Source organism: Eutrigla gurnardus (assembly GCF_963514095.1).
Source record: "Eutrigla gurnardus genome assembly, chromosome: 4".
Taxonomy (NCBI): Eukaryota; Metazoa; Chordata; class Actinopteri; order Perciformes; family Triglidae; genus Eutrigla; species Eutrigla gurnardus.
In genome coordinates, this window is record NC_139918.1 from 29,932,327 (window position 1) to 29,948,140 (window position 15,814).

The following is a 15,814-nucleotide window of genomic DNA, read 5'->3' on the forward strand; positions in this document are numbered from 1 at the left end:
TATCCAATTAAAATTTACAAACATCCTGCCCCCCTTCTGACACAAAAATGATTATTTGCCAACAAGTTGAGTTTGGTGAGGAACTGTCAGCTTACATCCAGAGCTACAAGGTAGAACGTGTTCCTGTGAGCAATTTCCTATTCAGTTGGACGAAGGAACAAGTTAATTGTTTTTGGCTCGCTATCCATGGGAATGGAACATTTTGGAGGACTTTCTGTTCTGCAGGTAGTTGGGCGAGGCAATATTCAGACTCCTGGATGCTTTTCATGACATGGCTGTCTGTACGGATGGTAGGAATGGGCGATATTTTACCGTTTGCGATATACCGTCAACAAATGTCACGGTAAGAATTTGTCATCTCGCGGTAATAACGATAAATTCCGGTTGATGACTTTTTCCCCCCAACTTTATTGTATTCAGATTTACTCTCGTTTGATGACGTTGTATGCGACCACGCACTCGCAGCCCAACTCACGTGACAGGCACCTGCCTCCTGCCTGTAGACCTGATCTCTCGGCTCACGTGAAGAACAATAACAAACATGGCGGAAGGCGGAGCTGAGAGCGAGGTGCTCGTTGCTAAACGAGGCTCCAGCTCGATTATCTGGAACTGGTTTGGTTATTATAAGTCTGACATGGAGCAAAACACTGTTATATGCAGAGTTTGTAAAAAAAAAACGGTGATTGCAAAGGGTAGTAACACCACCAATTTGTTCCACCACCTCAAACACCAGCACAAACCAGAATATGACGAGAGCCAGAAAATGCGCACAGATGCAGCAAAAGCGACAGCGTCAACTTCACTTTTTTATCGTCACTTTTATCGTTACCGGGATAAATGCCAGAAATTATCGTGATACATTTTTTAGTCCATATCGCCCATCCCTAACGGATGGTACGACGAATCGACGATGATGGCGGACCAGAAAAGAGGGGTTAATGTGGCGATATGGGCTGTCAACACGAAGGTCACGGCTACGCACTCTATGCTGCATCGGTGGGTCCAACAAGGTATGGAACCAGAACTTCACTGCGGTTGGAACACGGGAGTGCAGTTAATCCTGTGAAGTCAAGGGCATTGCAGTCACGTTTGTTCAGACAGCTTTGTAGGTAGGTGGATGACGCGCTGCTATATCACGCTGATGTATGTGTAAAGTTTTGTTTGAGCTACGCAGCGAGTTGTCAGTTTATGAGAGGGCACAAACCCGACCCGACAGCTTTATTCTGACCTGAGTTGTGTGGCCAAGTTGGCATATCTGGCCGTATGTATTCAACTCGCTCAACGGCCTCCACGTCTCTTTCCCAGGAGGCTTTGTTTCTATCGTGGAGAGGAACTGCTGGACTTATCCGGCGACAGGTAGGCCTGATTCCTGCAGGAAACCCTCCCTGAACTCACGAAGTCGAGGCTGTGTGAATATCACTACCACTTACCCTTGTGAGTCATTGCTCTCCACATTGACTGCAACAGAGACCAAGTACAGGGTTCGTTGGCGTGTGAGGATGATCTCAGACTCATCCGTCACTCCGCAAATGGAGAAAGTGTGTAGTGAGAGACGGACTCAGCCATCTCACTCATTTAGGCGAGCTCATCAAGTGAGTAGCTGTGAATTGTGAAGACTGTGATGTAGCCTAATGCAAACATTACAATCGATTAGGCTTTATTACTTTGATGCGTTCTGTAACACTGATGTGGTCGTTTATGCCAATGATTTAAACACGGAGCAATAACCACTATTTTAAAGATGAAACACTTACTGATGGTCATCTTTGGGTGGTTTATTTTTCCAAAAAGTGTGAGAAACCCTGCCGTAACCAAACTACTTGAATACTGAGTGAATCATTTCATTGACTATGTTTGAAGAACAATAATATTCTATTAATTAACAATTTAAAGGCCTTTTTGGATATCAGCTTCCTAATGCATGGGTCTCTGTGGCGCCGGCAATACGGAGAGAGCTAGACACTGCAGGCGAGGAGGTGAAACTGAGCTGAACAATATTTGATACCTTAATGTTCCTTTTATGATCATAACTATTCAGTTAGTCGCAGCATGTGGATTTTAAAAGGTGAAACCTCAAACGTCTCTCTTTCCCTTCCTGCCTTTACCATGATGCAGCGATTCAAAAATGCCACCTCTCTTTGAAACTCCTGTCGAAGCATCCAATCACGTTGCCGTGGAAACCGTCGGCCAGCAGCCTTCCAGTGTCTCTATTATTGTCTCTCTCTCTCTGTCCGCTGCACCCTCCGTCCTCGCCTTGCACAAAAAACACCAAGACCATGCTAGATCTCCACTCTGTTGATAGCAGATTTATCCGTAGTCGGGGCAAGGCCGATAAAAGGAAGTGAGGATTCCGTTTGTGGCGAAGCCATGTCGGGCGTGTGTGAGGTGACGACGTGAGATGATGAGCGGTTAAAATGTCTCTCTGATCTGCCTGTACAGAGAGATCGATAGACTGTGCTCTGCAGCATGACACCGTCAGGTGCAGTTCTGTGGCTTCAGTCTCCGCCCTGCATGCGGCGGTGCAACGCTGCCACTTAATGATTAGTGCCACTGCTATAAAGAAATTTCCACAAAACGCAATAAACTCACTATCTCTGACCCGTTTGAAAAAAATTGCCTTTTAAATGCTTCATTAATTGTTAGTACTTACTTGTCATATAGTAGCTCAGGATTCAAATTGGTCTGTTAATAGCTGATGCTCGTTAACCAATCAGTAATCATTAACCATTGCGATAAGTGCTCTGGCTGAAGTGCCTAACATGCCGCCCAGCTCCGGCGCTAACCGAGATGCAAAAGATTGGTTGAATCCATAATTTAGTGGCAGCTGCACTGTATGCACACATAAAAGTTGTGCGCGTGTGTGTGTTGATTATTACGTCATCAGTTATCAGAATATGAGTTAGCAGGAACATTATAGCTGTGGATGTAGCAATGCAGGGTGTGTACAGTATGTCTGTCTGTGAAGAATTGCCTCACCTCCTCAAGACCCAAGAGAGTTCCTGTGTCTTGCTACCTGACAATTAAAGTGAGTTGAAGCTTTATTTCATTGTTTTAACTGTTACCCTCTGAGACCCACAGGATCGCCAGCCATCCCAGCTGCCATACGGTCTTTAAGAGGCTCAGTAAAGTTAAAGTGAAGCATCATGTGAAACTAGAAAAAGTAAAAAGGTATGATTTGATACAAGCTTTGTCATGCCAGTGTGTCAGTAAGGGGGCTCAATAATGTGCCAACGGATAAATTGTGATAACCGGCATTCCAAAATATGTGAATAAAAAATGGGTTCAGCAACTCAAATTGATCTTCAGGTTCACAGTTTTCAGATGAAGTTGCAACATTTATGTGGCATCTACTGTTGACCTCTAAAATACATTTTTTTCCACCTTATTTTCATTAATGGTTAAACGGTTGATTATTAACATTACTATAGCCTGTGATCTAATTAATTTGGCATGCAGTTATAATTAAGTCTTAATCGAAACTTAAATCCTGGCTTTTCCTCCTGGTTTTTCATCACTGTTTTAGAATAAAGACATAATGGGAACAACAGGCGAATAAGCTTTAAAAGTAACTTATTTTCTTTCTTTTTTTTAAGGGCTCTGTAGTCAATTTATGCCAAAGTGATGAGTGGTTCATGTGGCTTTGGAAAAGTAAATGATAATGATTTGGAAGAAGTGACTCATGAATATTTAAAGGAACTTTACAAACACAAATCAGAAAAGTGATTATGAAAATATTGAAATTAGTTTGGGTGCACTCTTCAGTACCTTGCAACAGAAACCAACCTGAAAATGAAAAGTGGATTTCTTGATTTATCCTAAACAGATACAGACCGTTAAAGGCCAGTCCTGAGGGATGTTTATGGACGTGAAGAAGAGGGAAGAGAACCTGAAGAATGTTGTGAAGGTCTTGCCAATGTATTTACTGGCATCTGTAAGGAAAACTTTCACTAAATTTCTGCCAAGAAGTTCTTATTTTGCGAGATAAATTTGTGTACGGCACTCTAATTTTTGTGCATTGACAAATATTATTTTGACAAATGTCTAAATAAAATACCAAAATATAATTATAATATAATTTGTTTATTTTGTGCAGTTTCAACAGTGTTTTTCCGTCTGCAGGGACTTAAACCAGGTAAGAGCAGAAGAGGTATCAGTAAGGAATATTTCGCTAATTTATGCTATGTATCATGCCATATGCTTAAGCTAACGCAGTCAACCAATGGAGACACTGGATTGTAGTGTGGATGTACTCAGGCAACATGCCATTAAAGAATAATATGTGTATCTACTTTAGGAATGGGTAATTCCAGAAAAGAAATAACATATGCTATTAAAAATCTCGGCACACTTTCACATCATCGCCTTGATCACATAAAAGTCATATTTTTGATGTGCACATAAATGTGTCTCCTACTTGAAAAATTTATACCAACATTAAAGCGGCAACACTAACAAACATAGAGATTTATGTGTCCGTTCATGATGGAACAGCAGCGACCGAGCCATGAAAATAGACCAAAAACAGCAAAGAGAGACAGGTGGACCGCATCACGCATATTTCATTGTCGTCCCGCATGACAACTGCAAATCACTCGCCGTCGACAACATTAAAGGCGACTGTGTACTCTGGTGCTGTTACATTAGTAACAGAGAGTCGGATAAAAAGGCAGGAAAAACACCTGAAGCAGCAGTTAATTTGCGAGCCAGCTAATTAGCACATTTAACGACCGGGCTAAAAGTCAAGTTCAACTACCGACTGTTAAAATCCTCCAATCCTTAATGACACATTACAGAATGTGCTGACCTGTCAGTGATGTGCTGTAATCAATTTTTGTGCTCTATCGTCATGTGAAGTGAGGAAAAAATAAATTAACGGAGCCAAATGAAAACACAGAAGCTCGTTATTCCATAATTTGCCCACTAAACTTTCAAAGTTATGATAAAGCAGTAGATTAAAACAATTTGAAAACGTGGGGGTATTTTTAATTGATCTAGAACAGCAAATTAAAATCACTGACAATCCTTTTTTGTAGACACAGTCTAAACAAAGATCACACAGAACTTATACAATTAAACAAAAAGCAGCCTTTTTTATTTTAAAGGCTGAAAAAGTTTTAACCCCTATTATGCTGAAACTTTAATTTAGAGTGTGAGGGTGTTAGTGGTTTTTCTAAGGACAGATGCAACTATAATTATACCAACTATAACAAAGTAAAAGGACATTTTCAATCATTGATGATTAATATGGATTTCAGGGCGGTTTAAACTACTCTTGGGGTCTTTTCTGTAGTCTGTAGATCTGTTTAACCCTTCGCCAATGCCATCCTCAATACTTTCCAACAATCACAAGATGACACAATTCTGTTTGTGTTGTTTGTTTGCAGCTGTTTGAATATGTGAAAACTGCACTCAGGACTCAAAGATGGCACATGAAGTACAGATGCCAATGTTTAGAGGTTAGGTTTTAATGCCATTTACACTGGCGACAACTTTCTCTGGAGTGCACCGGCCAAATTAGTGTTCCAGAAAGCCGATTTGAATGGGGAGGCTGTTAAAAGGCCGACTACCTCCCGAGCCTCCGGCCCAGATGTGCAAATCACCGCCAGAGCAAATACAGCTCGAGTCTGTCCCAGGAGGCGACTTTATTACCTCACCTTCCGCACGATTGATGGCACAACACCAAAAGGGTACATTTCTAATAACACAGCCGGGCTTCTCTGACACTAACGAGTGGCCACGGTCCTGCTGCTAAAATTTACTGTCAGTCACAGTATATCCCCCCCTTCAAATAGCTTCTTAGCTGCTTCACAGAGAAGCAATTTGTCGAGAGAGAAAAAAAATGTGCCACTGTAAAAGATGGGGAGGAAACGTGGAATTTATTTAATTTGACCCAACCCACCACGCACACAAAACACACACTAACACACACACACAGGAGCAGATACACTCTCTAAATGATGTTACATCAAAGAGGTTGATGGTCTAAAGAAAATAAAAGAATCTCAGCATGCCTCATAACAAGATTCTTTTGTTCTCCTCCCAAAAATGAGGCTTACAGCTTCATGATTCCGCCTTTAACTAGAACACTGAAACCATCCTGAAAAAAAAATGTCTGATCTCTGTCTCTCTGAGGTCTTCAAACACTCAAATAATTACTAGCGGGTTAGCTAAGGATGAGGTGTCCTGATGAGACATGGTTGGAGGAAAGGGGAACTCACTGCTTCTGGTGAAAGGGTACAGCGCTGTATATTAAACTGATTGAAGTGGTCAGGGTCTTAAGTCAAAACCTGCATAATGTGATGCTCTGTCTTTTTAACTGTCAAACATTCCTCGGCTATAGGGTTGAAATGAGGCTGAATTTCCGTCAGTTGCATGTATTATCCTAAAAAATAATAGGGATGGGATTCACCCGAGGCCCCACGATACATCTTGATATGATGCTTCACCAGAATCCAGTTGGATCTGGATCCATCTGGATTCTGGTGTGAAGCTGTTAAGAAATGCTTCATAATCCAAGGTACTTTACAGGGTTTTAAAGTCATCAGCTAACTGCATTGGTAGCATGGTAGCGACCTGTCAATCACAAGGTTGCCCCGCCCTAAATCATTGTCTGCTTGACCGACAAGTGAGATTAACCAAGTTACGACGTTATCGTGTTAGATAAAAACAGATGTTGACAAACTGCATTTGCGGTTAAAATAATTGAATCGAACTATATTATATCCAGACGGCACCCTCCAGTTCTAAAAAGTGAAGCAAAAGCTGAAGTGCCTTAAACTTTAGTTCTCTCTACTCAGGCAACTTGATGTATTACCTCAATAAACATTGTAAACATGAGTTTATGGTCTCAATCTCTAGTTTCAAGTCTTCTTCAATCCAGCATGATGTTCATCAAACAGACCAGAAAGCAGCTATGTTTAGAACATTAGGCTTTAATCTGCAAACTGGTTTTCTTTCAGTCAGTCGACCATCAGAAATCTTGATAAAGAACCTGCACTTTTAACGAGCCGACTGCGGCATAAAGTTGAGGCACATTTAAATGCCAAGAGCACACTAGATGACAACACATATAGAAAGATGAAGTATTGAGGACTTGATTCGACGTAGTATTTGTTGATTTTGTCTGTGTATGGTTTTTTTTTGGCTATGCAAAGAGATTTCACTGCTGAAACACTTAAATGTAGTTACTGTTTGTTATTAATGCAGCCATCCACATAAACTGATTTTGCCTCATGAGGAGACGTAAATACAACAATTGACGGTTCTGATCTGTAATCCAAAGCTGTAATCCCTTTTTTCACAAAAGAGTAGCAAAGGAAATCAAGCAACAGACAAAAGAAAAATAAACAAACAGATAAATAAAGGGCTGCGGCTGCTCCAGGGTTTATATTTGGGCAGCAGCGACGCTACTTGCACCGTGAATGCAGAATTGTTTTTCGGGCTCCCCAGTGTGAATTTTCATTAAAAGTTTTCCGTCCTAGAGTAGACTGCTACGTTAAAGGAAATGTCAGACGCAAATTCAGACTCATTAATATGCAACACTGGTCCTGAGAGATCAGTTTGTGCTGTGCATTTGCCTTAACTTATTTCCCTCCACCCCATAATGAATTAACGGTTGTCTAGATTGTGCCTTTAAATGAACTATTCAAACTATTCAAGGAGTCACTGCGGCCTCATGGCGTAAACACTCAATAATACTGCAAACATCATTAGGGGACCGCCATAGGACTATTCCTGCAAACTATAAGCCTGTTAATTAAAACAGACATACAAATGATGTGTTTATACTGCGGTGCTGAAAAATACAACTGAATTGTGTTAAAACAATGCCAGGACCTTTTCTGTTTTTTCTGTCTTTCTTTAATTTAATTAGAGTTGTTCTGATACCGGAGTCAGAGATAGGGCTGGGCGATTAATTGAATTTCGATTACGATTACGATTTTGGCTTCCCTCGATCATGAAAACAAGATAATCGTATAAAAACGATCATTCTGCCGCACGCCGTGTCTTGTATGGTAAATGTAGCGAACCCTTCCATCCCCACCTGTGCACTCCGCTCCGCCCCGCCCCTGCCTGAAAAGTTTCGCTTTCAGCCACGCCGGTGCGTATTGCCAGTAGGTGTTTGGGAAGAAGACGGTAGAAAATGGCAGAAAGGCAGCCTTTGGTCGCGAAGAGAGGGAAAGCAACTTCTGTGGTGTGGAAACACTTCGGTTTCATGGCGTCTGACCCGGATCAAACAAAGATATTGTGCAAGATATGTCACGCGACCGTGTCTGCCCCTCAAGGGAACACGACCAATTTATTTAATCATTTGAAGTCCACACACCAGTGTTAATTTCGTTAACAAAAACTATGACGAAATATGTTCGTCAAAAGCATTTTTCTATGACTAAGACGAGACGATGACGAGCTAAAAATAGATCCTTGATGATAAAAACTATGACGAGATGTCTGCTTCGTTTTCGTAAACGAGACGGGACGGGACTAAAATGTTTATGGTGTGTTCTACGGACATTAAAAAAAATGCGTTTTTTTCCTCTTAAACTAGAGAAACGGGCCTAAACAACGGAACCCTGCTTGTCCATGTGAGCGAGATGTGACTAGATGTCTCAGAGGCGCATTTCTCCGTTTTGTTATGTATATCGATCAGTATTTTCATCCGCCATCTTGCTTGTGACGTATAGAGTCACGTTTATGCATCGGACGCTCGTATTGGCTCCCATAGCGGCTTTTACAGCCAATCGGAAAGCCTGATTTACGTTAGGCCGTGAGTCGTTGTTTGCCCAAACGGGAGACACAGAGGAGTTCAGAGCAGAGCAAATGACGGTCAAAGAGTTATTGAAGTGATAGAGAAAGTTAAATACATAAATGGCACAGAAGAAGTACACTATATATACACACATATTTAGGGCAGGGAGTGGAAAGGACCATTCCTTTCCTTTCCTTTCCATTTTATATAATATATTTTTCTCTTATTTATTAGCATTTTTCTTGTTTTTCAGTTCAAACTTATCGTGTTAAAAGAAATACCAGAGTTCAAAGTTCAATAAATGCTTGTTCTCAAAGCAATGAATAATCGTCTTTAATAATCGTGATTACAATATCAATCAAAATAATCGTGATTATGATTTTTGCCATAATCGAGCAGCCCTAGTCAGAGAAGCCTCTGATTCAACCTAAAAGACTGGCTTGGGTGTCGCAAAGGTCGCAAATCTATGCACCAATCCTATATTATGTTATGTAATTTATAATCTTATTTACCGTTCACGACAAAAACAACAATAATTAACAACAACAACAACACTGTCACTGTGTCACTTGCTACCCGGTCTGTATTTCCTGCAATTTGGAAATACTTTACACGGGAAAAATCTGTCAAACTAAAAAAACAAAGAAAGTTCGACGGCATCCACTCCCTGTATGTATTTGTTCCTTTTTTTACAAAGGGTTTAACCTGAGCAAAGCCATACAACAATGACAACCGTACTCTGTATCAGCCAATATGAAAGTTGCCACATCGGAATCGGTAAGGAAAGAAATGGTAGAGAACATCTCTACTTGTCTGACAGTTTCTCATGTTGAGTGATGGGTCTGGAACCTCTGGACTTTTGGGGTACCAATCTTAGTGTATCTGCAGCATCAAGTATCAACAGGTTTCAAGCATCTCTCTGTTCAGGGTTCAACATTACAGTGGGTCAGATATCTACTTGAAATCGATAACTGATCAGAACTGAGCATGTGAAACTCATGAGACCGCTCTCTCCTTAGTAGGGTTGCAAAGGGGCGGAAAATTCCCGGTAAATTTCCGGAAAGTTTCCGGTAAATTTCCATGGGAACTTAAGCTTGGGAATTTTGGAAATATTTAATATTTGGAAACTCTCCATGGGAATAATGGGAATTATGGGAATGAATGGGAATTTAGGGGAACTAACTAGGAATATATTATATCCAAGCATAAATATGAACAGAAGTCATAAGAAAACATCCATACAAAATGTTTTCAACAGATATTTCAACAGATTTATTTGAAAGTAGAACAGATCATGTTTTAATTAGTTGTTTCATGGGTGAAGTCAAAAACAGGAATGTTAGGTTCAATACTCCCAACCCCACTCATTCAAAAATGGAATGGAATGTTCCCATTCATTGTCTATGTAAGAAGCCGTGCAATGCCGTCGCGGAGCGGCAAATTTCAAGAGACAGAGCGCCGCCCGCAAGCTCTCGAAAATCTTTTAAACTGACCGATGTCGATCTAAAATAAAGACAGATTCAGCAACTGCATAGCTTATTTCTCTCCTAAAATTTTTTCAGAAACACATTTCAGTGAACTATTTTCGTAAAATAAGAGGGAGGTGGGAGGCTTATAAAATAAGAGGGAGGGGAGAACGATACGAGCTCAGAGGAGCACAGAGGGGAGGGGTGTGTGTGTGTGTGTGGGGGGGGGGGGTACTTTTTTCAAACCTTTCAAATCGAAGACTAGAGCTTTAATACATATATTTCCCCATAATAGCATCAAAACTTACTTCACTTTGTTTAGTCCAGAAGCTCAAATGTGTGCCTACTGCCTTCAATAGTCTTTGTGCTTCAGGCTCAAAAGTGTGGTCCAGTCTTCTAGTGATCTACATGTGATGGAGGCATGCACAGTGCCAGTAGGGGGTGTGGTCTCAATAGCCATGCACTAAGCAGTGTGCTCTGTGCATGTGGTTGAGGAATGGCATGGATATTCAAGTGTATTTGAATGGCATCTGTTTGTTTCAGTCAAGATTATGCTACAAAATAACTTTCCTCAGCTATATTTAAGTCCCCTTTGAAAAGCCAACCATCAATTTTAAAAATTCCCATTTATTCCCGTTTATTCCCATAAATTCCCATGGAAAGTTTCCACTTTTGAAAATTCCCGGAATTTTGCAACCCTACTCCTTAGCTATTTCCATCATCACTTCCAGAAAGAAAATGCCAATATATTTAATTCTCAGTAGGAGACTGATTTTTTTTCAATAGATCGGTATCAAACGGCAATGGATCTAATTTATGTGAAGGGTGTGAAGAGCGGTTCATGTGGACTTAGAAAAGTGACCAATAATAAATATTCAGAAAAGTCATTTGTAATTATTTGCTGCTACTTTAGTGTTGAATTTGAGGATATAATTTGGTGCGGTGGTAGTAAGTTTCATTTCATTATTGTCTTTTGATGTTGCCAACATGTTGGTTCTGCAATGAACTAGTACCTCTTGTCATTGACAATGAGACTGTTTGAATATAAATTCAAGAAAAAGAATTAGACTATAAGGGTTTTCATTCACAGAAAGTATGGAAAAAGTATCATTGCTGTTTCAGTATCAAACTCAAGGTATCGGTATCAAAAATGTCCAAATGACCACACGAGAGAGACAGAAAACTACAGTATCCATGTAAAATGCATTTAAGGTTTAAAAAAAAACAATTCAAACATGCAAGTGCTTAGAGACGTGGACAGATGAGATGGCTCTAGGGTGACCAGATGTCCCGCTTTGTGCGGGACTGCACAGCATTTTCATCACATTTGAGATGATGTCCCGCAATTTGATTGGCAGCTGTAGATTTTTTATATACGTCTGGCTTTTATCCAATGGCTGCGTAGAAAACAGAGAAGGCTGTCATTACCGTCATTACGGGGCTGTTTGTTTGATGCTGTCAATCAAACTGGGCACACGTTGGGTCAAGTGGAGTAAGCATCTTGTTGCTACGCACGCGCAACGTTGCTATGCTGAAAACAGTCTCGACTCACTACTTGATCGGAGCACAAACAGGCATGGATTTTGGCGTAAAATGATGGAAACTACAACAAAAAAGAGGCGATGCAGCTACAACAAAGACTGGGAAACTGTATATCACTGGGTGAAATGTACTGTACCTTTCTTTTTTGGCTGTACTACGAGCTAAGGGATGTAATAGAAATGTTCATTTTTCAAGTTAGATATACATTATATCAAAATGTTACACTCCCTCTCAGCATTGGTAATGTGTCCCACATTGTCCCACATTTGGTTTGTTGGGATCTGGTCACCCTAGATGGCTCAGTAGAGCCAACAGCACATTTTCACTGCTTCCCAGTTGATTGCTGACAACAGGACAGTAAATGAGTGTACCACCACGTCCAGTGTCACCAGTAACAACACTATGTTATAGCCCAAACCTCACAGAGAGCCACATCACGGGTACTAGAGGGAGAGCTCCTCACAGCAACAACAGCGTCACTGGCGATCCAGCACCTTGGACAGCGACCAGCTAGCTCCCACAATGCAAACTTTTTCTCTGGCTTTCTGCCAAACTCGCTTGTCTTTCAAGCAACTTGATTTGGCCCGACACTTGAGACACAGTTTGGTTCTACAAAGCCCGAAGAGTGTGAACTTTAACGTCTTAACAAGTGACGTAACACCCACTACACTGGCAGCAGCAGTAACAACAGAAAACGCGACGAGTTAAAAGTTGCACTAAAGTGAGAGGAGTTTGGCTGCGTTCTTGCTAGTCCGTTAACTAGCAAGTAGCTAACAAGTGTGTAAGCTAACGCCGGGGAGGTCATACAGTCCACCTTCTCACACGTGTATATATTGCTGGCTATAACTGAATTTGGGGAGAGAGAAAAAATATTGTTGCTAGCATTATGATGCTATGCGGCCTATTATTGCCATAACAAGTGCTAAGTGTTGATTAAGCTAACCGCGGCGTTATGGGGAACAGACGCTTAACTAATTACCTACTATTGCTTATAAACGCAGCTGGTCGCGTTAGGTCTTCACGCTGGTCAAGATAGAGCTTTTCGGTGTGGAGCCAGGCCTAAGCTAATAGAGAGGTGCTCCGGAGTGAGAGGGGTTTCCATCTGATCACTTGGCGGGTAACGAAGCGCGGAGACCGTCGTGCTGCTGCTGTTGCTGAGACACACACAAAAGGACACTCACCTAGGACGAAAAAGGGGAGCTCGGTGTTTTCCAGGTCGTCCACCACCACGACGTCACCGGGAAAATCGTTCCTGACGGAGAACAGCAGCTTCGGCTCGGAGGCCGACGGACTGTGCATGATGCTCAGGTCGTTCTCCCTCAAAAACGGCAGCGCCGACACGGTCACGCTCTTCATCTTGCACTCGGTGTCCTGGCCCTGGTCCTCGTCGCCGTTGAGACAGCGGACGTTGGGCGCGAGGACGGCCAGAAGGATGCACGCGAGCAGCGGCAGCGGCAGCGGCGGCGTTCTCGGCCCCATGTTGATGCTCGCCATCTCTCCGTCTCCTCTCGCCTCCTCGGTGTGACTCTCGCAGGCTGCTTCGCTCTCTCAGCCCGGCGGAGGAGAGCAGCGGCGGCAGCAGCACCAGCAGAGTGAGCGGAGGAGGTGTGTGTGATGCACCAGCGGGCTCTCACAGCGTGGAAAACAAACGCTCCTTGTTGCTCGCATATGATCAATCACGTGTTTTTTTGTGGATATACTGAATAGACTGCGTGGTGGTGGTTGTTGTGCGCCCTTTTACTGTAATAGATCGATAAACTGTCCTAATGGCTCGGCATAGATTGGAAAGAGGACGTGCAGACCCGGTATGTCCCGTGGGCCCCATCACAAAGAGCATCGTCTCTAATTTAATTGAACGCGTGCCCCCCTCGCATTCATTTACATATATCATCATCTCTAAGCGTCGTCGGTAGTTTGCATGACCTCTGGGATCGGGTGGACACTCGACCGGATGCATGCATAATTGCCCTAATTGATGGAGTAGATGCACAAGCTGAATGTTAAAAAAACAAACCGTCAGTTATCTGTCATACCTTCACAGCAGATCGAAAGGAAGGGTGATTTGTAATTGGAACTGGTTGAAAGAAGAACTGAACATGCAAGAAAGATGGATTTTTGATGTTTGTTTGTTTTATGACAAAGAGGCTTGAATTTAATCTCCTCAACAAACGGCGGTTAAAACTGAAGAAAAAGCAATCAAGCCGCTATATGTCAAAGCAAAGCTGGCAAAATGTGATGTCGTCTATTGATTGGCCTTCTACTGCCTACGCACCTACTCAAATGTCATCTGCTTAGCCCCTGCTGAGACACCCAGCTTCAGAGGAATGCATGAATGAATTAAGGTTCATTTGTTACTGCTGACAACCACAGTTTGTGTGTATGCTGTTACTTTAAAGTTGAGCAGAAATGACAAATGCCTTTTTAACCTGGACTGATCACATGCCCGGTCATAAATTTCACCAATTTAACAATATATGTTGCAAACATTACAAATTGGGAAATTTCTTCATATACTTATATTAAAATTGGATAATGCTGTTCCATGTATTCCCAAAGAGAAAACCTATAGAAAGTAAACCCACATGTGATCCAGTGACCCATTCATCAGATTACAGAAGTACATAGCTTGTACTTTTTCTTAAATTTTTCCCATTTTTTATTGGCTTGAATGGTGGTAATATTGTCTCCAATCCCATCTGTTGTATCACCACACTGTTGAGAAGTTTGGCAGATGTTGTGTTCACGGTCATCCATCAGCTGAATAATGATGAACAGACATTCCCAAAGTTCACTAGCTGAATACTAACTCGAAGACCACGAGCAGATGCATTTCTATGCCCGGTAAAGAGAGGCTTGTACTGCAGCGGTTGTTTCTTCTTCCCTGTTTGTGGACAAAATATTAATCTTGTTGGATTAAATCTGATTAAATAAATCATATTTAGAATTCATCATATCACTGTAGGAGAAGCACACAGTTCTGACTAATTAGCCAGTGAGCTTTGTGTTTCTTCTTGCATGAAACTTATTTTCCTTGTAATGTCAACTTTCTGGTTTGTTGCTCCTTCCATTCTTATTCGCTGTTGTTGTTTTTTTTCCAGCATGGCTGTTGTTTCCCTTTTTTATACATTTCTGGGCCTTTCCCCTGGTAACCCCATGTTTCACATCGCAACGCTATGAACTGTGGGTAATTCCCTCAGGCAAAGACTGCATAGATGCTGACTTACTTACTTATTTAGAGAAAATTCCCAAGTTGATTACCGACAATAAGGCTTTTTCTTTTTGTTTACATATGCAAATGAGGCATTGTCTAACACCAACTTTTGGTTAATTAAGAGGAAATCTACAAATAGACGAAGCAATAAATGAAACAGGACACGCCCACGGCAGGCGAGAGGAAGTGGGAAACACAAGGGAAATAATAGGAGCACAGCCGGGGCATAACCGTGTTCACCAGATGAGCCTTTGAGTTCAATGAAACATTCCATGATGGAAGATGGCGTTCAATTTAATACCCATCGCAGCATCTGATCCCACAGAGGAATATGACATGCCATGATTTGCTCTGTTGTTGACATGCTTTCTCCTTATTTCCAGACATAAATGATGTAACATGCACAGACAGAACATAAACTACGACAACACAAACCGCATTTAACAGCGGAAGAACATGTGGTGTTTTTTATCCACTGATTCCACTCGAGAAGCAACACGTCTACAGAACAGCAGAGCCGGGTGTCACGGCGGTGAGGAATCATGCGTCAGAATTCTTATTTGCAGTCGGGGATTGATGGTGGCCGAACGGCAACATGCAATCATCTGCACTATATTAAAAAGGGATTGCTGTGGATGAAGTCGAGTCGCATCCAGATGTGGCCGGATATAAAGCCGAGCTTTGTAACTATTGTTTACTGCCCGACCTCGATGCTCGCCGGTGCCTCTGTTATGACTTGTGTTCCGATTGGTTGCAGCAGTAAAACCCTGAAGTGCTGCACTTTCACGTGGTGTCTTATGTGGAAAGATGTCGGCTTACAAGCTGTAAATTCCTGTCAAGACAATG

The 15,814-nt window shown here is 41.9% G+C and overlaps 1 protein-coding gene across 2 annotated transcripts in view; it reads right to left on the reverse strand.

Annotated features, from left to right (window-relative positions):
- Positions 1–13,308, reverse strand: part of astn1 (astrotactin 1) — a 299,205-nt gene extending 285,897 nt beyond the window's left edge. The window contains exon 1 of one of the 2 annotated variants that reach the window (XM_084008564.1): positions 12,939–13,308. In XM_084008564.1, the coding sequence (XP_083864690.1) occupies positions 12,939–13,251 (313 nt within the window). In that variant the 5' untranslated portion in view covers positions 13,252–13,308. The remainder of the gene's footprint in view (positions 1–12,938) is intronic. The other variant, XM_084008565.1, reaches the window with a different exon arrangement.
- Positions 13,309–15,814: the final 2,506 nt, after the last annotated feature.